Here is a 25,511-nt window from a genome sequence, read left to right on the forward strand (position 1 = left end):
CAAAAAAGAATGGTAGGATGATCTTAAGCATTGCATCATAAAATGACTTGTTTCAAACTAAGTATAGTAAGGTTTTGTGAGGAATAAGTTCAAGGATCGACTCAATTTCAAAATAAATTTTAACACAACTGTATTTTACCACATGTGTTAATTTTGAAGAATTACCTCGTGGAGGCACCCTGTCTCTGGAGTTACACACTGATACCATTTCTGATTCCTTTCTCAGTATCTCCACACAGTAGAACTAAAGACATGACAGACTTGGCTAGCAAAGTTTTCACACCAAGCACATTGTAGTTCTATAAGTCTGTCATCCAGATATTTTTTATTTCAGCATTTGACATCACCATCCTCCCAGAAAATTAAGTACAAATATACGACATTTGCCTCTTCTTTTATCTTCATTCACTGAATCTTAATCCTGTGAATTTTACTTTTTTAATAAGTCTTTAATAATTTTTTATGTTCTCTGAACTTGCCAACTTCTTTAGCTAAGCATTATTTTTTTGGCCAACAGTATTGCACTCACTGCTGGTCACTCCACTCACCAGTCTCTTTTCCTTCCTCTTAAACTACCCTACAACTATCTGATCTGTGACACCATGTTCTGATTGGATCACTGTCCTGTCGAAAATGAAGCCCTGCTCCCAGGAATGTCAGCTTCTCTACCTCTGTCTAAGACCCTGTCCTGCTCATTCTAAGAGAGCCTGGTCAATGGTTTTCCTTAGAAGATTATCACCATAAGCTTAATGTTGTCAGATCTTTACAATAGCCTTGCTAATAAGTACTCTATTTATTAGGGTTTTAAACTCATTCCTACTTTCCACAGACGTTTTTGGATGCCACCTCAGTGTCACGGGTCATAATTGGTACCCAAGATACAAGGAGGGGTAAAATCCTTCCCTGTGTACTACGTAGATGAGTGGTTCTTAAAGCGTGCTCCCAGTCTAACAGCACCAGCATCATCTAGGAACTTGTTAAAAATGCAGACTCTTGATCCCACCCTAGGCCTTCTGAATCAGAGACCCCAGGGATGGGACCAAGCAACCTGGGTTTTAATAAGTTCTCCAAGTGAGTGTGGTGCCCCTTGTAATTTGAAAAGTGCTGATCTACATATAGATGAAGAGGATATATAAACAAATTTAGTAAAGCTGTAATGTTGGTGGTCATTAAGAAGTACACGGAGCACTCTTAGGAGAGTGGGGTTAGAAAAGCTGGCATTTAGCTAATGAACTAGTTTGGTAAAGGGGAGAAAGGAACCAACATCCAAAGAAGAGAATGCAACATGAAGAAAATCTCAGAAACAGAAAATTGTATGCTTAGGACATAGGTGTACAAAAGATGTAGGGGTAAGAAATAGAGGAGAAGCCTAGAAGATTGTAAACTGGAAGACATTACATGCCATGTATGGCTTTTACAATCTGTGGAAAATAAAGAGCCAGTGATAAGTGAAAATAAAATAACAGGAAGCCTTCCTCCACAACGTCTTTCCGTATTCTAATCCTTCCTTAAGTCAGAAGTTATCCTTCCTTCCTCCTTCCCTCCATCCAAAGTGCCAGATGCTTTATGTACCTCCTAAGACAATTTGTATCTTGATTATAATTACTTGTCTCCTTATTTTATCCTCCCAAATGGGCTGCAAACTCATTGAGAACCAAGAACCATTTCTTGCTTCTTCTAGCTCCCTAAGTGCATGGTAGAGTAGCTTGCATAGACCGTAACAGAATAAATTAAAATTAAATTAAAACGTCAGTGGCACCTGTGAGTCTCTGTAATATTATGGGGGTACAAAATATAATTGTTTTGTAATATGTTAACTTTTTTGGTAATGAGTAGAAGATGAAAACAGGTATTGTAGGACAAACATCAAGGAAATAATATGAGCAGGTTTTATGATATGTGGTCATTCTTTTCTGTGCCAGGAATGTGGCCTATGTAGTTTTTATAGAAGTTTTGCTAAGATAAAGAGTTATAGAGCTGCGCTGTCCCTGACAGTAGCTGCTAGCCACATGTGACAGCTGAGCTCTTGAAATGTGGCTAGTCCTAATTGAGATATGCTGTAAAAGTGAATTACACAGCAAATTTCAAAGACTTAGTATAAAAAAAGAATGTAAAATAGCTCATTACAACTTTTATATTGATTTAATCGTGAAATGATAATATTTTCAATGATTTGGATCAAATAAAATATGTCAGTAAAAATTCATTTCACCCATTTATTTTTATATTTTTAATGTTACTACTAGAATATTTCAAATAACCTGTGTGGCTCACATTATATTCTACTGGACAGCATTGGTATATTCCTTTTTAACTCTTATTAGTAGTAATAATAATCAAATCTGGTTATTTTTGAGATTTTATATATATATAGAAATGTATAGTCAATAGATGTTAACACTCTTGAAGAAAGGTACTACCACCTATTCATCTTTTGGGGGGGTTATCATCAACATTTAGCTGGTACTGAATTTCTTAAAACATTTTTGCTGAATGAATGAATGAATTTAACGATATTTCTTGGCCAGTCAACGTGTAGTATACATAAAAAGCAATACTTTTATTTGTTCTCTAAATTCTGCAATGTTAAGAAAATTGATATTGAGAGATTAGAGAAATATCAAGCAGTTGTCTAAAACTCACATGTTCCTGAGTCAGGTAATATAATATTTAAAAATATAGCATATGTTCTTCAGTTAATTTAGAAAATTATAGTTTTAACATCCTTTTGTTTTTACTAGGCATGAGGCTAACTATATATTAAATAATAAAACATTAATGTAATAGAATGTATTAAAACTAAAAATTTAAATCATAGCATAATTATACATTTAGATATTTAGAGCACCATCTATTAAACATTTTGAATGATTATTCATAAGTAATTATTAATCTATTAATACTCTAGTTTAAGTGATTACTTCTGAGTAAATGTAAGTAAAATATGAATCTATTTAGATATATGTTTAAGTTAAATGTTATGTATATAAGACTTTTTATTATTTTGCTTACTAATTCAATATGAATTTTTGTCTTCAAAATTTTTAGTTTACTGCCTCAAGGTCTTTTATGTCTGAAATCTAATCAGACTTTTTTCATTTTATCTTTAAAATCTGAATAATTTCTTCCAAGTCATGGTATAAATAAATAATTGAACTAAGTGCTTACTAGTTTTAAGTGTTCTAATGAAATAGGTTCTTGCTTTCCCAAACTTTTCTATCATGGCACACAACATCTCAGTAATTTTTTCATGATGCCCTTATGCCCAAAGAAATACATAAAACAATTTAATTTATTATGTAGTTAGGTCCTAACAATTTAACTAGTATTTATACCCTAACGTCTTAGTAACCATTGGAAAAAATAATACCCATAAAATGAAATAAAAATAATATATTTATTTCATTGTTAATAATTCAAATTATGTATCAGTGGGGTATGTGCCTGATGGGCACTGCACAGCTACTCAAATGGTGGAATTGGTTTGGACACTGACATTCTCATTTCCTGTTCCACACTGATCTCACTGATTTTCTTGCAGTACATTTTTTTTTATCACCACAGTCATCACAAACCAGCCTCACAAAGGTATGACATTATCGAAAAGAAATACTTGTCTCTAATCTTAAACTGTAATTATCTGGAGCTGGTAGTTTGCCCACTGTACAACAGATATTACAACATCCTTCTGTGCTCTTATGAGTTCACTGCCATACCCCAGAACATTTAAAGATGGTCCATACATTTATTCTCTGTGTTGAATCTAGTTATGTTTGCACAATCATATGTCAAATGAGTTACAACTGTCAAAAATAAATCAAAACAAAATACATTATCATTATTCTTTTTTTTTTTCTGGTCTTATTTTTGACTTTTTATCTCTAGTTATTCCCCAACGTTCCTAACTGAGATGCAAGGATATCTGGTTTTAGGAAACTCCCCTTCTTTAATTGAGATAGAAATAGTTTGAGGAAGTTGTGTGGTCCTTTTTCTAGATTCAGTTTCTTTCTCTTAAAATTTAAACAGTAAAATAATTATTAAGTAAATATAATGGTTCATTACCTAGCAGTTTATCCTTTGCAGCCAGAGCATAGTTTCTTATAAAAGAGCTGAACTAATAAAGGATATATGGCTTAGAAAATTTAACCCTTACTCCATAACTTTACCAATGATTACATTATTTTTATTCTTATTTCACAGAACAAGACCTGGAATATAGCTGTCTTCTTTGATTGCTCTCATTTCTAGCATAAATTTATAAAAGAAAAGGTAGCAGAAGAAGTATATACACCTAAGTATTATGAATTTCTCCTTTTCTCGTTAATTATGAAAATAAAACCAATATTATGTATATATAGGGAGACAGGACCTTATTTGTAGGGTAGCAAGCTTGCCTCCATTTTAGTAAATATTTCCCTATAGTGATGCCACGTTGCCTGAAATTCTATTATAGATCTAGTCAGGAACAGCATCTCTTTTTTGGTACAGATTTGTACATTCTATTGAAATGTAACAATTCAGCAATCAGTCACTTAATCAGCAGAATGAATCACTTTACCAGATCACAGTCCTAACGGTTTTTAAGGCTTTACTGACATAAGGAAATTATTAAGGAGATGAGAACTTATATAGACTGGGATGGAATTTTAATTAAAGGAGTATGAAATACTAAGAAGTGATTGCCTGGGTGTTCCACTCTAGAATAGAGTAGGAATAGGCTGAGAACCCAACAAAGGAATATACGGATGGACTTTTATAACTTCTGGGCTCCTAGGCAGTTGAATGAAAACAGTACCATTTTCATTCTCTTATAGATATTTAAAATCTGTTCATATTTAAATTGAATACTTTCAACCAAAACTGTTCCATTTCTTAGGTAATTGAACGTCGATTACTGCAGGTATAAAATTATAGCCTCAAAACAGGCTTCACAAAATGAAAAAGGGATTTATGTATTTATAAGATTAAACATGTGTTGAGAAGTGTAAGTAGACACCCTAATCTGGAGCAGCCAAATGGATGAAATGTGTTCTCCAGGCAGGGTGTGCTCTGACCAACAGAAATTAATTCAGAAGGAAGTTGAAATGGTAAATCCTATGAAAGGTTTATCCATTAATCTGTGTTTTGATATTGCAGCCTACTGATGCAACAAAGGTTGTCTCTCATCCAATTACGGGGGAAATTCAGGTATGAAAGTTTTCAAAAGATCATTGCTATACCATCTTTTGTGGCTCTTTTTCCCACTGGTCTATTGAAATTGTAAGCATTGTTAGAACCTTTCCTGTTTTATAACATATGTAGATGTATAATGAAAAAATACAATTTTACAGAAAAGTATTTTAACACAAATACATGTTTTATTAAATCTAACGATATCTGTGGAATACTATACTTCAAAGTCTGCCTGATAACAGTATAAATGTATTATGCCTCGGTTACTTCATACATGTTGAAAGTGTTTCAAACATGACAGATTCTCCGGGAAATTTGAAGGTTCCTCTTTAAAGTTTCATGCGTCTAATGCTGTCCTCTTTTCTTCCTCTGATCAATAATTGTCAAATAATTGCTCAGCAGTTCTTTTAGAGCAGTGTTTTTCATATTGGGGGTCATAACCAATCTGTAATTTATCAAATCAATTGAGAGTATTTTGACCAGGAAAATAGAAGAAAATAGTGTAAATCACTATCTTTTTTAGTTTTGTATGTGTGTTTCTGTGTTTATATTGCATTGTACATGGGCAAATTCAAAAATGTTAGAAAAACTGTACTTTAGATGGTACCAAAAAGTAATTTAGTGTAGATAAGAAATGTCATGTGGAAAGAGTTAACACAATACCAAATAATAACTATTTGAAGATAGTACATTTCAGATAAGGGAAAGAGAACAGTGAGTCTTAGTTGCATCTACAGTACATTTTCACAAAGTGTAACAGATTTGAACTAATTTGAGGGTAAGCATAGAGAAAGGGGGAGTGTTTTCCTGGAAGAAATGGTACAAGGGAACATTCTTCTGCCAGAGGGTAGTGAAAGGAACAGATCTGCTTTGCTGCAGGAAAATGTTCCTGTAGAGGTAAGTTGAGACTAAATTAAGAGAACCTTGAACAGAAGCCAAGGGATGTTAGCCATGACATAATAGAGTGATCAGGAAATAAATATTTTCGAGTGAGGGAGAGGCTAATTCAAAGCAATATGTGATAGAAAATTCATAGAGCCTTGGCCTCTAGAAAGTATTATGAAGGGTAGGACACAAAGACAAAGAAATCAATTAAGTGTTATCTAGGTACACCCTGATTGAAGCAGAAGCACAGTATGAGAGTGGAAATGGAGAAAGAGTGCAGAACGTGGGCACCTTAGTAAGAAGGACCCAGCAGGATGGAGTCGGGATCACCTGTGTGCTCTTGATCTTGCTGTATCGCTGCTATTTCCCACTTCTAGAAAAACAGACCTGATCTTTCTTCATTTCACATGCAGCACAGAAAATGCTATGTGTTCTCATTCATAATATCTCCTTCTCTCTGCTCATTTTTTTAAACTTCTTGCTCATGGGCCAATATGTGCTGTTTCTTTTTGGCTTGTTGTTTTTATTTGTCCTTATTTTATTTTCCTTTCCCTTCAGTCGTTATATTTAATTCTATAGTGGAAATTTACTCTAATAATTTTCCGTCTTCACACCCAGGTTATTTTCTTTTCTTTTCCTTTTTTTTGGGGGGGGGATATTTTCTTATGACAGTGATTTCAATTTTTTACATTTTATCTTTTGTCTTTTAGCAAAACCTTATTCCAAATGAAACCTTATGTAAACACCCAAACAATGAATTACCAGCATGGCGTAGCTCTGGTTGAGGGTTACTGGGGGCATCTCATTCTCTCTCAGATGTAACCTCCAAGCAACTCTAAGTGTTCTCTAAGGCACCAAATTTACAGAGTACATTTTGGAAAGCACTCTCTTAGGGTAGCCTGCAAATCTCAGTTTCAATAAGAAATGATTTTACTGCCTTACCAGTTAAAAGTGAACTTTCAGGCTAGCAGAGAAAGGAGAAAATTGAAAAGAATTTCTCCTTAAAGATTTGGAAGCCATTCTAAACCTCAGTGAAATTAATTGCAGAATAATTCTTCTGTTTCAGTACTCCATTAGAGCACAGTTACTGCAGTTCTAAACTTTTCATTTCTCCTCTTCCTTCACAGCCCTTTGTTTCATGTTTCATATTGCTTCCATGATAGTCAGAGAGACTCTGGGCCTTTCTGTACTGAGGAAAGCAAAGATTTGTTTTCTGCCACAAAACATAACCAGATCAAGATTATGCTGAAATTAGGAAATTATTTTAATCATTAACATGAAGATTATCTCATCTAAATTATTCCATTTTCAACATAAACATAGCATATCTGTTTTGTATGATTATAAAAAATACATTCATTTTTTATTTATGGATTTTCTTTTTCAAAATATAGATCCCTTCCCTTCTGTTATTTGATAAACAGAAAGAGCAACAAACAGAATTGTCTTATTCTAAATGATGCCAAAAGAATCTTTCATTTTTAATGGTGAAAAATTAGTTAATTTGATTATTTTGAATCATGCAGGCTTCTCAAATATTAATTTGAATTGTAAGTCTTTTACTATTCAGTGACAGTTTTACAACAGCCATTAAGCATCTATGAGACAGTGCCTCTTCTTTTCTCTTCAGCTTCTAAAATTAAAGAACAATATTTCATTTTCTTAGCATCACTATTAAGAAAGCACGCACAGAAAGAATAGCTATAGGTTTATCAGCTAATGTAATATAGGAAGGGATAAAATCTACACATTCTTAAATATTCTTACAATTCAGTACTAACATCTTTGTCTTTAAATAATGTTTCCACCCACTGCTAATTACTTGATGAAATGCAAAAGATATTTTCTAATAAATCCATCAATTAGTTAATCTATTTTCAAAATTCTGCCAATTGTATTTATGAATGTTAACATTTCTGATTTTCCTAAGAGTACAAATTTAGTTTAAAAATGGAACAAGCATTCACTGTGTGATTATCCTAAATGAATTTTTGACAGGCCAGAACTTTCACTGTAGAAAGAATGAACAGCACATTTACTAGTAATTAATGTGTGCCTGGGAGTTCCCAATTAAATTAGACATTAACTGGTCTGTTCAGTTTCAAATAAAATGAAAGTAGCAGTTGATGCTTCTTATGAGAACTTTTTTTAAATACTGTAAAATACTGAATAATTATTATATGTTTTTTATACAAAAAAACATAATGTTCATGGAATATTTTCTGTCCCTTTAAGCTTCAAATCAACTATGATCTTGGAAATCTCATAATACATATTCTCCAAGCAAGAAACCTTGTCGCTCGAGACAACAATGGTTACTCAGACCCCTTTGTTAAAGTGTACCTTCTTCCAGGGCGAGGGTAAGTAAAGAAGCACTATATTCTTAGTATTGTAAATATTGCCCTGTGGTTTAAAAAATAGTGATAGTGTCTTCTGGTCTCTAATTTAAGGAGTTTAATATCTTTTCCTTAGTTTTATCTACATGTCATATTTATTTATTTCCAATTAGTAGGTAAGGTGGAATTAAAAATTTGTAATTAGGCCTTAAAGGGTTTTAGGAGAGCCATGATGGTAACAAAACCTGACTGGATGAGAACACATCAGTATTTCAATTCTGGAAAGCACTTGTGCTATGACCAATCAGGTAGACAATAAAATCATTTCAGGAATTATTTGTGGAAGATTTAAAGAATTAGTTTACTTTTCAAAATGTATTTGTGAAACCAGTGTTCAAGGACTAATCAGTTAGTCTTTTATAGGATGTGTATTATTCAATACATTAAATGTTCATTAACTGACTTGATATATTATTATTCATATGCATATTTTCAAATGGGTGTTTTAAAATTATAAAATAAAGCTTTAGTTAGCATCTATCGCCTCATACAGGTAAAATAAAATGAAAGGAAAAAAAATCTCCTTGTGGTGAGGTCTTAGGATCTACTGTCTTAATAATGAGATAAACAATATATTTAGTCAGAAGACACAATTAGCAATCATGAAGACAGGTCAATTGAGTTTGTTTAGTTTAAGGTACAGAAAGAAAAAAGAATGAACAAAAGGGAACAATGCCTTAGAAACCTAGGATATCATAAAGTATACGAACATACACAGAGAGGCAATTCCAAGAGGAGAGAAAGAGGCAAGGGCAGAAAACATTTCTGAAGAAATAATGGCAAAAGATTTCTCACATTTGTTGGAAAAAATCTGCACAGCCAAGAAGCTCAACAAAATCCAATCAGGATAAACAGAAAAAATTTATACCAGGTCTCTTCTTAATCATACTATCAAAATCCACAGACAGAATCTTGAAAGAAGCAAGAGAAGTGGCTCATCATATCCAAGGGATCCTCTATAAGGTAAACAACTAATTGCCAATCAGAAACCATGGAGCCCAGAAGGTAGGGAGATGACATAATCAGTGTACTAAAGGAAAAAGATGGTCCACAAGAATTCTGTATCCAGCAAAACTGTCCTTCAAAAATAAAGACTTTTTTTTTTAATAAATAAGACATTGGAGAGGACCTTCAAGATGCCAGAGGAGTAAGACATGGAGATCACCTTCCTCCCCACAGATACATCAAAAATACATCTACATGTGGAACAACTCCTACAGAACACCTACTGAATGCTGGCAGAAGACCTCAGACTTCCCAAAAGAACAGAGGGAGACCTACATGCAGAGACGGGGCCAAATCCAAAGCAGAACACCAGGAGCTGTGTGAACAGAGAAGCAAAAGGGAAATTTCTCCACGCAGCCTCAGGAGCAGCGGGTTAAATCTCCACAGTCAACTTGTACCCGGCATCTGTGGAATACCTGAATAGACAATGAGTCATCCCAAAGTTGAGGCAGTGGACTTTGGGAGCAACTGTAGACTTAGGGTTTGCTATATGCAACTGACCAGTTTCTGACTTTTATGTTTACCTTAGTTTAGTTTTTAGCGCTTGTTATCACTGGTAGATTTGTTTATTGGTTTGGTTGCTCTCTTCTTTTTTTATTATGTATTTATTTTTTTATTTTAATAATATTGTTTTAATTTTTTATTTTAATAATTTTATTTATTTTCTTTCTTTCTTTCTTTCTTTCTTTCTTCCTTCCTTCCTTCCTTTCTTCCTTTCTTCCTTTCTTTCTTTCTTTTTTTCTCCCTTTTATTCTGAGCCGTTTGGCTAAGAGGGTGTTGGTGCTCTGGCTGGCTGTCAGGCCTAAGCCTCTGAGGTGGGAGAGACAGGTTCAGGACATTGGACTATGAGAGACCTCCCAGCTCCATTAATCAGCAAGAGCTCTCCCAGGGATCTCTGTCTCAACGCTAATATCCATCTCCACTCAACGACCAGCAAGCTCCAGTGCTGTAAACCCCATGCCAAACAACTAGCAAGACAGGAACACAACCCCACCCATTAGCAGAGAGGCTGCCTGAAATCATAATAAGGTCACAGACACCCCAAAACACACCACCAGACCCTGTCCTGCCCACCAGAAAGATAAGATCCAGCCTTATCCACCAGAACACAGGCACCAGTCCCCTCCTCCAGGAAGCATACACAACCCACTGAGCCAACCTTACCCACTGGGGCAGACACCAAAAGCAGCAGGAACTATGAACCTGCAACCTGTGAAAAGGAGACCCCAAATACAGTAAGTTAAGCAAAATGAGAAGACAGAGAAATATGCACCAGATGAAGGAGAAAGGTATATACCCACCAGACCAAACAAATGAAGAGGAAATAGGCAGTCTACCTGAAAAAGAATTCAGATGATAGTAAAGATGATCCCAAATCTTGGAAATAGAGTGGAGAAAATAAAAGAACTGTTTAATAAGGACCTAGAAGAACTGAAGAGCAAACAATGATGAACAGCACAATAAATGAAATTAAAAATTCTCTAGAAGGAATCAATAGCAGAATAACTGAGGCAGAAGAACAGATAAATGACCTGGAAGATAAAATGGTGGAAATAACTACTGCAGAGCAGAATAAAGAATAAAAATGAAAAGAATTGAGGACAGTCTCAGAGACCTCTGGGACAACATTAAACACACCAATATTCGAATTATAGGGGTCCCAGAAAAAGAAGAGAAAAAGAAAGGGACTGAGAAAATATTTGAAGAGATTATAGTTGGAAACTTCCCTAATATGGGAAATGAAATAGTCAATCAAGTCCAGGAAGTGCAGAGAGTCCCATACAGGATAAATCCAAGGAGAAACACTCCAAGACACATATTAATCAATCTATCAAAAATTAAATACAAAGAAAAAATACTGAAAGCAGCAAGGGAAAAGCAACAAATAGCATACAAGGGAATCCCCATAAGGTTAACAGCTGATCTTTCAGCAGAAACTCTGCAAGCCAGAAGGGAGTGGCAGGACATATTTAAAGTGATGAAACGGAAAAACCTACAACCAAGATTACTCTACCCAGCAAGGATCTCATTCAGATTCGACGGAGAAATTAAAACCTTTACAGAGAAGCAAAACTAAGAGAATTCAGCACCACCAAACCAGCTTTACAACAAATGCTAAAGGAACTTCTCTAGGCAGGAAACACAAGAGAAGGAAAAGACCTACAATAACAAAGCCAAAACAATTAAGAAAATGGGAATAGGAACATATGTATCGATAATTACCTTATATATAAATGGATTAAATGCTCCAGCCAAAAGACATAGACTGCCTGAATGGCTACAAAAACAAGACCCGTATATATGCTGTCTACAAGAGACCCACTTCAGACCTAGGGACATGTACAGACTGTAAGAGTGTTGATGGAAAAACATATTCCATGCAAATGGAAATCGAAAGCTGGAGTAGCAATTCTCATATCAGACAAAATAGACTTTAAAATAATAACTATTACAAGAGACAAAGAAGGACACTATATAACAATCAAGGGATCGATCCTCAAAGAAGATATAACAATTGTAAATATTTATGCACCCAACATAGGAGCACCTCAATACATAAGGCAAACGCTAACAGCCATAAAAGGGGAAATCAACAGTAACACAATCATAGTAGGAGACTTTAACACACCACTTTCACCAATGGACAGATCATCCAAAAGGAAAATGAATAAGGAAACAGAAGCTTTAAATGACACATTAAACAAGATGGATTTGATTGATATTTATAGGACACTCCATCCAAAAACAACAGAGTACACTTTCTTCTCAAGTGCTCATGGAACATTCTCCAGGATAGATAGTATCTTGGGTCACAAAACAAGCTTTGGTAAATTTAAGAAAATTGAAATCATGTCAAGTATCTTTTCTGACCACAACGCTATGAAACTAGAAATCAGCTACAGGGAAAAAACTATAAAAAATACAAACACGTGGAGGCTACGCAATACGCTACTAAATAACCACGAGATCACTGAAGAAATCAAAGAGGAAGTCCAAAAATGCCTAGAAACAAATGACAATGAAAACACGACAACCCAAAACCTATGGGATCCAGCAAAAGCAGTTCTAAGAGGGAAGTTCATAGCAATACGATCCTACCTCAAAAAGCAAGAAAAATCTCAAATAAACAACCTAACCTTACACCTAAAGCAATTAGAGAAAGAAGAACAAAAAGCTGCCAAAGTTAGCAGAAGGAAAGAAACCATAAAGATCAGATCAGAAATAAATGAAAAAGAAATGAAGGAAACAATAGCAAGGATCAATAAAACTAAAAGCTGGCTCGTTGAGAAGATAAACGAAATTAATAAACCTTTAGCCAGACTCATCAAGAAAAAAAGGGAGAAGACTCAAATCAATAGAATTAGTAATGAAAAAGGAGAAGTAACAACTGACACTGAAGAAATACAAAGGATTATGAGAGATTGCTACAAGCAACTATATGCCAATGAAATGGACAACCTGGAAGAAATGGACAAATTCTTAGAGAAGCACAGCCTTCTGAGACTGAACCAGGAAGAAGTAGAAAATATGAACAGACCAATCACAAGCACTGAAATTGAAACTGATTAAAAATCTTCCAACAAACAAAAGCCCAGGACCAGATGGCTTCACAGGCAAATTCTATCAAACATTTACAGAAGAGCTAACACCTATCCTTCTCAAACTCTTCCAAAATATAGCAGAGGGAGGACCACTCCCTAACTCCTTCTACGAGGCCACCATCACCTTGATACCAAAACCAGACAAGGATGTCACAAAGAAAGAAAACTACAGGCCAATATCACTGATGAACATAGATGCAAAAATCCTCAACAAAATACTAGCAAACAGAATCCAACAGCACATTAAAAGGGTCGTACACCATGATCAAGTGGGGTTTATCCCAGGAATGCAAGGATTCTTCAATATACGCAAATTAATCAATGTGATACACCATATTAACCAGTTGAAGGGAAAAAAACATACGATACTCTCAATAGATGCAGAAAAAGCTTTTGACAAAATTCAACACACATTTTTGATAAAAACTCTCCAGAAAGTAGGCAGAGAGGAAACTTACCTCAACATAATAAAGGCCATATATGACAAACCCACAGCCAACATTGTTCTCAATGGTGAAAAATTGAAACCATTTCCTCTAAGATCAGGAACATGATAAGGTTTCCCACTCTCACCACTATTATTCAACATAGTTTTGGAAGTTTTAGCCACAGCAGTCAGAGACGAAAAAGAAATAAAAGGAATCCATATCGGAGAAGAAGAAGTAAACTGTCACTGTTTGCAGATGACATGATACTATACATAGAGAATCCTAAAGATGCTACCAGAGAACTACTAGAGCTAGCCAGCGAATTTGGTAAAATTGCAGGATACAAAGTTAATGCACAGAAATCTTTTGCAATCCTATACACTAATGCTGAAAAATCTGAAAGAGAAATTAAGGAAACACTCCTATTTCCCACTGCAACAAAAAGAATTAAATACCTAGGAATAAACCTACCTAAGGAGGCAGAAGACCTGTATTCAGAAAAGTATAAGACACTGATGAAAGAAATTAAAGATGATACAAACAAATGGAGAGATATACCATGTTCTTGGATTGGAAGAATCAACATTGTGAAAATGACTATTGTATCCGAAGCAATCTACAGATTCAACGCAATCCCTGTCAAACTACCAATGGCATTTTTCACAGAACTAGAACAAAAAATTTCACAATTTGTATGGAAACACAAAAGACCCTGAATAGCCAAAGCAATCTTGAGGAAGAAAAACGGAGCTGGAGGAATCAGGCTCCCTGACTTCAGACTCTACTGCAAGGCTACAGTCATCAAGACAGTATGGTTCTGGCACAAAAACAGAAATATAGATCAATGGAACAGGATAGAAAGCCCAGAGATAAACCCATGCACATATTGTCATGTTATCTTTGATAAGGAGGCAAGAATATACAATGGAGAAAAGACAGCCTCTTCATTAAGTGGTGCTGGCAAAACTGGACAGCTACATGTAAAAGAATGAAATTAGAACACTCCCTAACACCATATAAAAAAATAAACTCAAAGTGGATTAAAGACCTAAATATAAGGCCAGACACTATAAAACTTTTAGAGGAAAATATAGGCAGAACACTCTATGACATAAATCACAGCAAGATCCTTTTTGACCCACATCATTGAGAAATGGAAATAAAAACAAAAATAAACAAGTGGGACCTAATGAAACTTAAAACCTTTTGCACAGCAAAGGAAACCACAAACAAGATGAAAAGACAACCCTCAGAATGGGAGAAAATATTTGCCAATGAGGCAACTGACAACGAATTAATCTCCAAAATATACAAGCAGGTCATGCAGCTCAATATCAAAAAAACCCAACCCAAACCAAAAATGGACAGAAGTCCTAAGTAGACATTTCTCCAAAGAAGATATACCAATTGCCAGCAAACACATGAAAGGATGTTCAACATCACTAATCATTAGAGAAATGCAAATCAAAACTACAATGAGGTATCACCGCACACTGGTCAGAATGGCCATCATCAAAAAATCTACAAACAATAAATGCTGGAGAGGGTGTGGGGAAAAGGGAACCCTCCTACACTTCATGGGAATGCAAATTGATACAGCCACTTGGAGAACAGTGTGGACGTTCCATAAAAAACTAAAAATAGAACTACCATATGATCCATCAATCCCACTCCTGGGCATATACCCTGAGAAAACCATAACTCAAAAAGAGTCATGTACCACAAGATTCATTGCAGCACTAGTTATAAGAGCCAGGACATGGAAGCAACCTAAGTGTCCATAGACAGATGAATGGATAAAGAAGATGTGGCACATATATACAATGGAATATTACTTAGCCATAAAAAGAAACAAAATTGAGTTATTTGTAATGAGGTGGATGGACCTAGAGTCTGTCATGCAGAGTGAAGTAAGTCAGAAAGAGGAAAACAAGTACTGTATCCTTACACATATATATGGAATCTAAAAAAAAAAATGATTCTGAAGAACCTAGGTGCAGGACAGGAATAAAGACACAGACATAGAGAATGGACTTAAGGACATGGCAAGCGGGAAGGGTAAGTTGTGACGAAGTGAGAGAGTGGCATCAACATATATACACTACCAAATGTAAAATAGATAGCTAAGGGGAAGCAGCCGTGTAGCCCAGGGAGATCAGATTGGTGTTTTGTGACCAGCTACAGGGGTGGGATAGGGAGGGTGGGAGGGAGATACAAGTGGGAGGGGATATGGGGATAGAAATATGCCTATAGCTGATTCACTTTGTTATACACCAGAAACTAACACAACAATGTAAAGCAATTATACTCCAGTAAAGATGTTAAATAAATAAATAAGACATTGCCAGAAGAACAAATAAATAAGACATTGCCAGAAGAACAAATCTGAGAAACAGTTTTTTTCCCAGCTGAGTTGCCCTTCGAGAAATATTAAAGAGAATTCTGCAGGCTGAAATGAATTTAATTCATACACTACCAACTAGCCATATAGAACAGGAAAGGGAATTTTTTATTTTATGTTAGTTTATATCTTTATGTAGTAGTTATAACTGTAATTTGTCTACCTTTTTGATGTATAGTTGATTTATAATGTTGCATTAGTTTGTAGTATACAGCAAAGTGATTGTTATACATATATATGTATATATATTCTTTTTCATATTCTTTTCCATCATAGTTTATTACAAGATATTGAATATAGTTTCCTGTGCTACACAGTATGACCTTGTTGTTTATATATTTTATATGTAGTAGTTTGTATCTACTAATCTAAAACTCCTTATTTATCCCTCATCCCACCACTTTTTTTTTTAACATGAATATAACAAAGTGATAACTTCATTCTGCCTTTGATTTGGGTCATTAGACCTTCAGTGTTATTTAATGACACTATTATGGGACAAGAGGAAATGACTGCCAAGGGTATATCTCCAATCAGCATTTGCTAATGAATGAATGAAAATAAAGCACTGTCTTTTATTTTCTATCTTCTTTAATATCCTAGTATCACCTTTTATACTATAAGAGAGTAGTTATCCTTTATTTGTTACAGGATATGTTTCCATTAGACTATTGCAAACTTGAATAACTGGAAAGGTCAGGCAGGTGGCATGAATATGTCAATCCATTCTGGAGTAGGTAACAGAGAAAGTGTTGAAACTATAGTGAAATGAAGAGTGAGGTCCCACCTAAAGCTATCCCCGTGCCATTTGTCAAACAAAATATGCCTTCTGGGTGGAATTTGACCAAAAAGCAGGCTAATGTGCTTACTCGTATTCAATTCCTAGCCCTTTCATTAAATTACTCTTAATTATTACAGTGGCCAAGACCTTGGAATTTACTACACTTGTGAGGTATTATTTTCACTTTAGTTCTAAGATTATTTTCTGCCTCATGTTGTTAATATATTATGGTATAGCTCCTCTAGTTTTTATTCTCACATTTTCTTCCTTATTTCTGTTCCTAACTTTTTTCTTCCTGTCTTTCCTACTTTCCTGCTGTATCCTTCATTCTCGCTCTTGGAATCAATGCAGTCAAGTCATGGTTGTCCAGAATGCAAGGTAGAGTTGGTTCTCTTTCAGTGTCACCCTTCAATGAAATGTCTAGAGTTCTCTTGTTTGCCTTTTAAGTACATTCACCTGCAGTTCAACTTCGGCTGTAATTTTTATTTTTCTACATGTTGGTATCAGTTGAATTAGGCTAATAGCAGACTATTCTGACCACAACATTATTACTAAAGTGTAGCAGGTATGTGCATTGGAGCCCAGAAAAGTAGAAAAGAGCAAAAACATAGAAAGGTATGAATAAGGAACTATCACTTTGAAATGAGATATAACTAAAGTTTTCATTTATAATTTGTCTGCTAAAATTCATTTAGCTTCTCTTGCAAAAATTATGGCTCAGATTCTTCTGAGTCTTCTATGACAACCAAACAAATAAATCTAGTCATTTTTCAAAAGGAATTAACTGATCTTCTGGATGACCAGTACTAGGTGTGTATGTCATCTTAAAGATGATAGCTGTCTGGTCTTTTACCCTCACTTAGACCTGATATTGAAACATTTTCATGCCTTTATACCTTCTGTACCACAAAATTATTGCTGTGTAATATAGGATGCCATAATCTGCCTGCTCTAGGGTGTTAGCAACAGCATAAGAGCAACCTCCTTGGTTTGTCTGTTTTCTGCTAGAGCATGTTGCATCATTACATTGTCAGCTAAGGATATTTCTCAACACATAGCCAAAAGCATTTTTTTGCACATCTCATTGCATTGTAAATTAAATGTGTTATTTAATTCGGGAGGTGAATCTTGTACCATCTGAAGCAACAGGGTGATGGGAATTTTAGTCCCACCCAGAGTATTAGTGGTACAGGATTTTTGTCTGTGACATTAAAATTCAGCATCTTTACTAAACCTGACAAGCTGTTGCCCAAAAGAGGCAGTTTCTGATTTGTAAAGGCTTAAATATTTAAATATCTCAAAGAATAGTATTAGTCAGTACAACCTTTCTGGTGCCCAGAAACTTCCTGTTTCTTTGCAACCACATAATTATGGCAACCAGTAAAATTTGATACTGAGAAAGGTTGCTTATTATGACTGGCTCTCTCATCTTCAGATCTCTCAGACTGATACGCGAAATGAGTTTTGTTTCAAAGAGATAGTGTCATTTTAGAACAAACGTTATCAGTCACTTTATTCAGAAGCTTCTCTCTTTTATCCAGAGAAACCAGGGGGAAATTGTCAGAATGATAATGATTGTCTATATTTAACTTAGAAGAGAACGTGTTTTCTGTAAATGTAAATAATGGTCGAAATAATCTGGGATGTATTAGATTACAATTTAGAAGATCTAGAGTCACTTTCTCATCATATCTTTCATCTTGAAATCACTTTCATCATCTCTTCGAGAATTGTCAGTGTGGAAAGGAATTATACTGATGAGGTACTGACATTGTAAGTTAGGCTGAGGAGGCCCACGAGCGAAGTCCTTAAGAACTTGGATTTGAATTTCAGTCCTGCCACTTAAAAGTTGTGAAGTTTCTCTAAAACTGTTTCCTCTTCCACCTAGGAATCATAATAGCCCCCCTCCCAGGGATTTTTGTGAAACACAGGGAGAATGCACCAAAAATGATAAGCTTAATGTCTGGCACGTAGTAAGCTCTCAATAAATGGCAGTAACTATTATTGCTAGAAATATGTATAATAAACTCCATGTAGCCAATGGTCAGTTATCCCTGCAAAAAAGAAATGCAGAATGCTTGGGCTACTGAATTACACCAAATTATTTAACAACACTATATAGAAAATAAAACAACTTTTCTTCAATAATAAGTATAATACATCCTTCATTCTTAAATTTTTTTTTTTAAATGTCCTGTTAACTAAAAGAATTTCACTGGTCCAGTTTTCTTGTCTCCTTTCATTTCCTCTTGCCATCCTTTAATCAAGATACTCATAAGCTCTGACAGCCCAAATGTCAGCCAAGATGAGGTGAAAGAAAGACAAGGAAATAGCCTGAAGAGTCCATGAACTCAAAATTTGTCCCCGGATAATAAGAAATGGAAATGAGCATATCTGAAGGATTTCGCTGTGGTTTTCTCTCATTACACTGTTGGACAAAGGGCAGATTTTTTCACACTAATGAGATTTTGCCATGACTGAAGCTGATTTTTACTCTCATGATAGCTGGAAGCCTAATTCCTGGCTGGACTTTCTCTAAACACCCTTGTTAGCATCTCAAACTATTTCCTCTGGAAAGAATGTAAAGCAGATTCAGGTGTTGTATGTATTTACAATTTGAAGGCCAAAACATTTTATTTTAATAGATTTTAAAGGAAAAAGAGAAGTACAAACATGTTTTAAAGATACATCCGGAAACCATTTATTTAGCACAGACTGCTCCAGACTCTGCTGGAATTGAGAACACAGCCATAGTGTCAGACTTCAGGGAGCACAGAGGACAATCAAGTGACAGCCCATAAATGCACTATTGCACACAGAGAAACAGAGCTTATAAAATGGCATATGCTCTGTGCTTCTTTCTAAATTAAAAGCAACATCCTCAGAGGAGTAATTTTGAAAAAAACTACACACACACACACACACACATATATATATATCTTTATTGGACTCATTATATATTTTTTCAATAAAGAAATTTATATGTATTTTTTCCAATCAAGAAAAAACAAAAGAAATGAAGACCTTCAGTACTTTAGATAATTCTGTGAAAGTTAAGAACAAACAAGCCATTATATTCCATTCTTCTTTCTCAATTTTTTTTTTACAGAGAGAACTTTTTTTTCTTCTGGTTTAGGAGAGGGTAATTGAATTTTAAATACCTTTTTCTGCCAGCCTTAAAATCATATCTACCTATGAGAAAATGATTGTCCAATAATGAAAAAGAGAAAGAAAAAAGAAATCAGTCAAAACTTTAAGGAAATAAAGGTTTAGATTTTTCTTTTTTTAAGTTTTTGGCTGCACCCCACGGCATGTGGGATCTTAGTTCCCCAACCAGGGATCGAACCCACGTCTCCTGCGTTGGAAGGCAAAGTCTTAATCACTGGACCACCGGGGAAGTCCCTAGATTTTTGTTTGATAAACACCGTGTTCCATCTTGATTAATTGACTTTTTATTTTCCCTTATTAAAAAACTTCTCTGATTATTACATATGGCTTAATTGTCCTAAAATAATGTCATTATTGCAGTCTTCCCATGAGGGATTGCAGTGTGTTTAACAGACATGGTTGGAGAGGAAAAGGAACTCCACTTATTTCTCAGCCTGGATTTCTGCTCACATTCAAGAATCCCTCTGCTTACCTGGCCACCTTCAACTTGTAAATCCACAGATTTTGATATGGAGATGAGAACTGTGGAGTTTTCAATTGTGTAAAGTGGGAACACAGCCCATTGACATCATGCCCAAGATGGTCAGTACATGGTAGCCATCAGACAAGGGTTCTTGAAGGAAGAGCTTTATGTGGCCATCTCTGCGTGTCAGGAAATTCAAGTGTGAAAAGATTGCAAAGAGATCTCATTGGCATTTACACAGGTCAACCATGGCTGGTAGAGGCAGGATCAGGAGAAAGGTGTGTTTACCCTCGTTAACCCTAAAGGACACAGACCTTGAGTCTTGAGAGAACTAGAGATTCAAACTTATTAGTAAGATTAAGATAACCTAGTAAAGTGAACATCTAGATTTTTCCCGACTAATTGGGGTTATATGTGAATGTATCTGAGCAAAAGTAAATTTTAATAATAATTATCCCTAGTTGTTCCACAGCACTCTCTTAGTCTTAGGATATACCATTCAATATTTCCCTAGGGAACTCTAAAGCTGTCCTCATTTTCTATATGTGTATATATACACACACTATAAATAATTTATGTTATATATATAAAACATATATTTAAGTTGAAGTGTACAGTTTTTGACTGTAAAATAAAGAAAACAAACTAGACACTTCAGCTAATGAAATATGCAATTAAGAAATTTTATGATGGGCCTAATCAACTGAGTTCATATAGCTCATGTTTCAGAGCAAGAAATTAGTTTCCCTGTGTTTGAAACCTGGTCCTATGAATTAATAACTATGCAACCTTGCCAACGTGCCTGAATTCCTCTGAGCTTCAATTCTTATCAGCTATAAAATAGGATAATAAATAATACTGGACACATAGAGTTGCTTTGAGGATTAAATAATGTAACACATGAAAAGCACTTAGAACTCTGCCTGTGAAAAAGTAGCGTTTCGTAAATGTTAGCTGTTATTATTTCAATGTGCTTACTTTATAAAGTGCTTCTCATGACATAATGGTACGTCAGTACAATTAAGAGTTTTGCAGTTGTACATTTTGATAGAGCATAATTCCTGGTGCAGAGTTGGCATTCGATAATTTTGCTACATATGGGTGAAAAAATGACTAAAGTATGCATGTGAAATATAACAATTATTAATATTATAAATTAAAATATGTTAACTAATATATCTTTTTGAAGACATTTCAATAGTTCAGGCTATTTTAATATATACTGACATATCTAGAATTTTAGTAAAAATACATGAGTTTGCATTTGACATTAATTTTCCATCTTCAATCTTATTTTAAAATTTTGTGCATTCAATTTTTCAGAATTTGAAAAAAATAACAATTTTACCACTGTTCAGTGTATTATGAATCTTAATCCCTAATATGTTTTTCCCATGGTCTCACCACTTGGATAATTAAGTCTAAAACAGATAGAAACTTTAAAGCTCATACTACACAATGTGTTTTTTTCTTAGTGTACCTACTACAGGAATAGCCATGAATTCTAAAGTAGCAACCAGAGTTGGCTGTTAACTTAAAAGTGGTCATATTCATTCTTCTTATGTCATTAATTTAAAGAATCAAAATCATAAAGTATAAAGGGACATAATTTGCTAAAATGGTTTTGAATTTTGTTATAAAATATTTTAAACTTACTGAAAATTATAGATAATACTGTCACAAATACTTGTGTTCTTGCTATCCAATTTTATCAAATCGTAACATTTTGCTATATTGGCTTCAGATTTTTTTTAATAAAAAATATATTACAAGTACCCCTGAAGTCCTCTGAAACCATTCCCCTGTCCTCCTGAGACAACCACATAATAGAGTTTAACATCTATAATTCCCAAGCTGTCATATGATATTAATGTTTGTCATACATATATACAAGTAGACATAAATAATTTACAGTATTATTTCATGTAATTTTAACTTCATATCATGATAACTTACCATAGGTTTTCTTCTGCAAATTATTTGCTCAAGATTGTTTTTAAGATTTATCTGTCTTGATAAATGAAGGTATATTTCATTTAATTTAACTGCTGCTTAAATTTAATTGAATAAATATATCATAATTTATTTATTTATTATATTATTAACACACTATTAGAAACAATGTTGCAATGAATGTTCTTTAACAAATTCCTTTTGTACGTGTGGGAGAATTTCTCTAAAGTAGAAGTGGAATTAAGTCAAAGTGGAATTTTCTGGGTACTTGAGTGCATAAACTTCACTAGACATAGACAAATTTACCTAAAAAGTATATGTACAAATGTATACTTTCTGTTCACAGTCTGTGAAAGTTCCTGTGTCTTTGAATCATTGCCTATACATTTCCCCAGAATTATTTGCACTTTGTGCTGAATGAAAAAATTGTCACATCCTACTCTCTTTTTTTGTACTTTCAGATAGGTTGGTTACAAATGAGAATAGTGCTGCTTCATTTCTTAAATTGGATTCAGTTCACAGTGGCTGAAATGTGAGGTCTTAGGAGACGTGAGCTCAGTGGTTCTCAGTGGTTCTCAATCTTGGCAATACTTTAGATTTACCTAGATCATTTTTAAAATTCTGATGCTCAAGCCTCACCCCAGACCTGTTAAATAAGACTCTCCTTGTGGGTGAAGGGCAGGGGGATGTGGGTGCCATGCTAGTTGCCCCACCTACCACCCTGGGAACTCAGATCCCAAAGTGATCCTAATATGCAGTCAACGTTGGAAATTATTGCCCTTGTATATGTCTGATAAGAAAGAGAATAAAGCCAGAGGGAGAAAAAAAGATACTTGGCTGTAGACCCATCTCTAAAAGTGAGTGGTGAACTGGAGCTTGATTCTTTAGTTTTATCTAGGATAGTTTTATCTAGGATGAATAAGTAAGTTAGCATCTGGGGAACAATAGTAGGTAATCCAGAATTTGGCAATGCTTGAGACCAGGAATATAACAAGAGTTAGTCTGCTGACAGCAGTTGGGAATAGAACTACAGATCCAGGGTCAGGATGCAGTACCTTTAGGATAAGGCAGTTTATGAAGTCCAGGCACGTGAATGGACCCCAAACAAATAGGTTTGTTTTCTAGGCAGAAAATTTGGAAAAAGCCAGTGAGTGTTAGAGAAAAGCTTTGTCTATGTGGGCACCATTGGCTCATAGCAAATAGCAATAATTCCAACCCCATTAGCTGGTTGATGCCAGTTATAAATGTTTTGTCAGACTTAATTAGAATAAGTTTTGAAAGTAAGGTATGCTTAAACGTGTAAGATATAAGCTTCTAACTGGTGATCAGAGGGTATGGAAGAGTCAAGGATAAACTGAAATGCCCCAAGTTATAATGCATGAGGAAAAATTTTGATTTGGTTCATCATTTGTAACATAAGCTATTGACATAAACCAAGAATTTGTATTTAATTAAGATTGTTTCATAACTAGATTAAGTATTCTACTTTACCAAGAGTGTCAAAATCTACTATAAATATAAGGTAACAAATGTTCATGGAATCTCACCTATAGCAACAGCCATTTTTCATCCTTTCCTCAGTCAGTACAGTTATTTCAGCTTTTTACAGAAAAAAATGAATTGAAAGACCATTTGGCTTTGCTGACATGATCAGTTGCAAAACTATTGGAAAGTTAAATATCCAATTATTATTTATGGGACAAGAAGATATTGATGTTACTGTATAGTTCATGTAATTATCTCACACATTCAGGAGAGATTAAGATTTCTAAAATTGTATTCTAGTTAGAACACCTAAAAGCTTTTCTTTAAAAAAAAAATACCTTAGGGAAAATAAAACTAAAGGCATCCAAGATATTTTTGAATTGTCATTGTGCATTCAACTTAAAATACAGTTTAAGACATGAGGATGATGAGATGATTACGTAGTGATTCAAAACAAAATACCTTTAAAAGTCTGCATGCCCTTCAGGTTGACTATGAAGTCATGGGTCAAGGTAAATAATCAGGGTAATTCTTTCTCTTTTTCCAATTCAGTGCTGAGTACAAGAGAAGGACTAAATATGTTCAGAAAAGTCTTAATCCTGAGTGGAATCAAACAGTAATTTATAAAAGTATCTCCATGGAACAGGTATGCAATGATTATTTTCTATATGACAGATTCAGGCTAATATAAAAATAGTGATGATAGAATTACTGAAAGATTGTGATTCATATCAATTTTTCCATACAAACAAAAAAAATTAAGTAAAATACATGCAAGAAATATAGCCAGTAAAAGGAACTGGGTGCAGTTCGAAGATACAGTGAAAGAAAATGTGCACATTTTCACAAAACAGCTAAAAAATAAAATGAATAAGACTAGTGGGACATTTTCCACTGATTATTTCAAAATCAAATATTTCAATAGACTGGGCTCTATTTATCATATTTTGAGGGAAAATATTTTCCAGCTAGCTGTATTTTGACTTTCATAAACAAAGAAAAAATAAGATTCAGATGCACTGAAATGAATTACCCCTCCTGGCAACAATTTAGGGATCATCTCTTTTCTAAATTGAGGCTTCCTACGGATCTGGCATTGTGCAACTAAACCGTACAGAAGAAAGCGTGAAGAAGACTAGTGTAAAGGATTATCACAACAAATAGATGACTCTAAGCAAAATTGCATCAATGTGTTTCTGAAAATCTTCATGTCGTAACTTTGTATCAATAATAGAAAATAACTGATGGTTTATAAAGATGAATTCAGAGAGAAAAGAATACAAATAGAATAGGAAGAAGACATCCATGAAAACAATTTACAAATGAGTTGTCTTTCAAAATGAGGTTTCTCATTTATCCTTTGGAAGATTTCTAATTTGACTATGAAATTGAAGCTGGATATAAATTGTAATCTGGGTTCTTGAGTTTAAAATAAGTTACGTTCACCTGCAGAAATAAGACAGTGCTACTAATGTGTTTTGGCAATTTACTGAAACAAAAAACTATAACCCAAATACTTTGAATAACCTAGACATTTTTGCAACCTATGAATTTCATGTATTTAAAGAGTATATATAGATTCTGCTTGGTACTTTTAATAATGGGCAGGGGTAGAATAACAGGAAATAAGTAAAAATCACCCTTTTTTTTGCAAAATAGTGAGGTATCTTATGATCAAATACTTGGTTGGACCACAAAATGATTGACAGTTTACATAATATTGAATGTAAGTATACAGTTTTATATAAACTTAAAGTATTTTTACATAAGCG

The 25,511-nt window shown here is 34.4% G+C and overlaps 1 protein-coding gene across 1 annotated transcript in view; it reads left to right on the forward strand.

Annotated features, from left to right (window-relative positions):
* LOC101277958 (protein piccolo) overlaps positions 1-25,511 on the forward strand; it is a 232,628-nt gene that overhangs the window by 143,338 nt on the left and 63,779 nt on the right. Inside the window, exons 13-16 of the mRNA XM_049714695.1 lie at positions 5,137-5,187; positions 8,293-8,417; positions 17,022-17,048; positions 24,292-24,385. Of these exons, the coding sequence (XP_049570652.1) occupies positions 5,137-5,187; positions 8,293-8,417; positions 17,022-17,048; positions 24,292-24,385 (297 nt within the window). The remainder of the gene's footprint in view (positions 1-5,136; positions 5,188-8,292; positions 8,418-17,021; positions 17,049-24,291; positions 24,386-25,511) is intronic.

This window comes from Orcinus orca, chromosome 9 (assembly GCF_937001465.1).
Source record: "Orcinus orca chromosome 9, mOrcOrc1.1, whole genome shotgun sequence".
NCBI lineage: Eukaryota > Metazoa > Chordata > Mammalia > Artiodactyla > Delphinidae > Orcinus > Orcinus orca.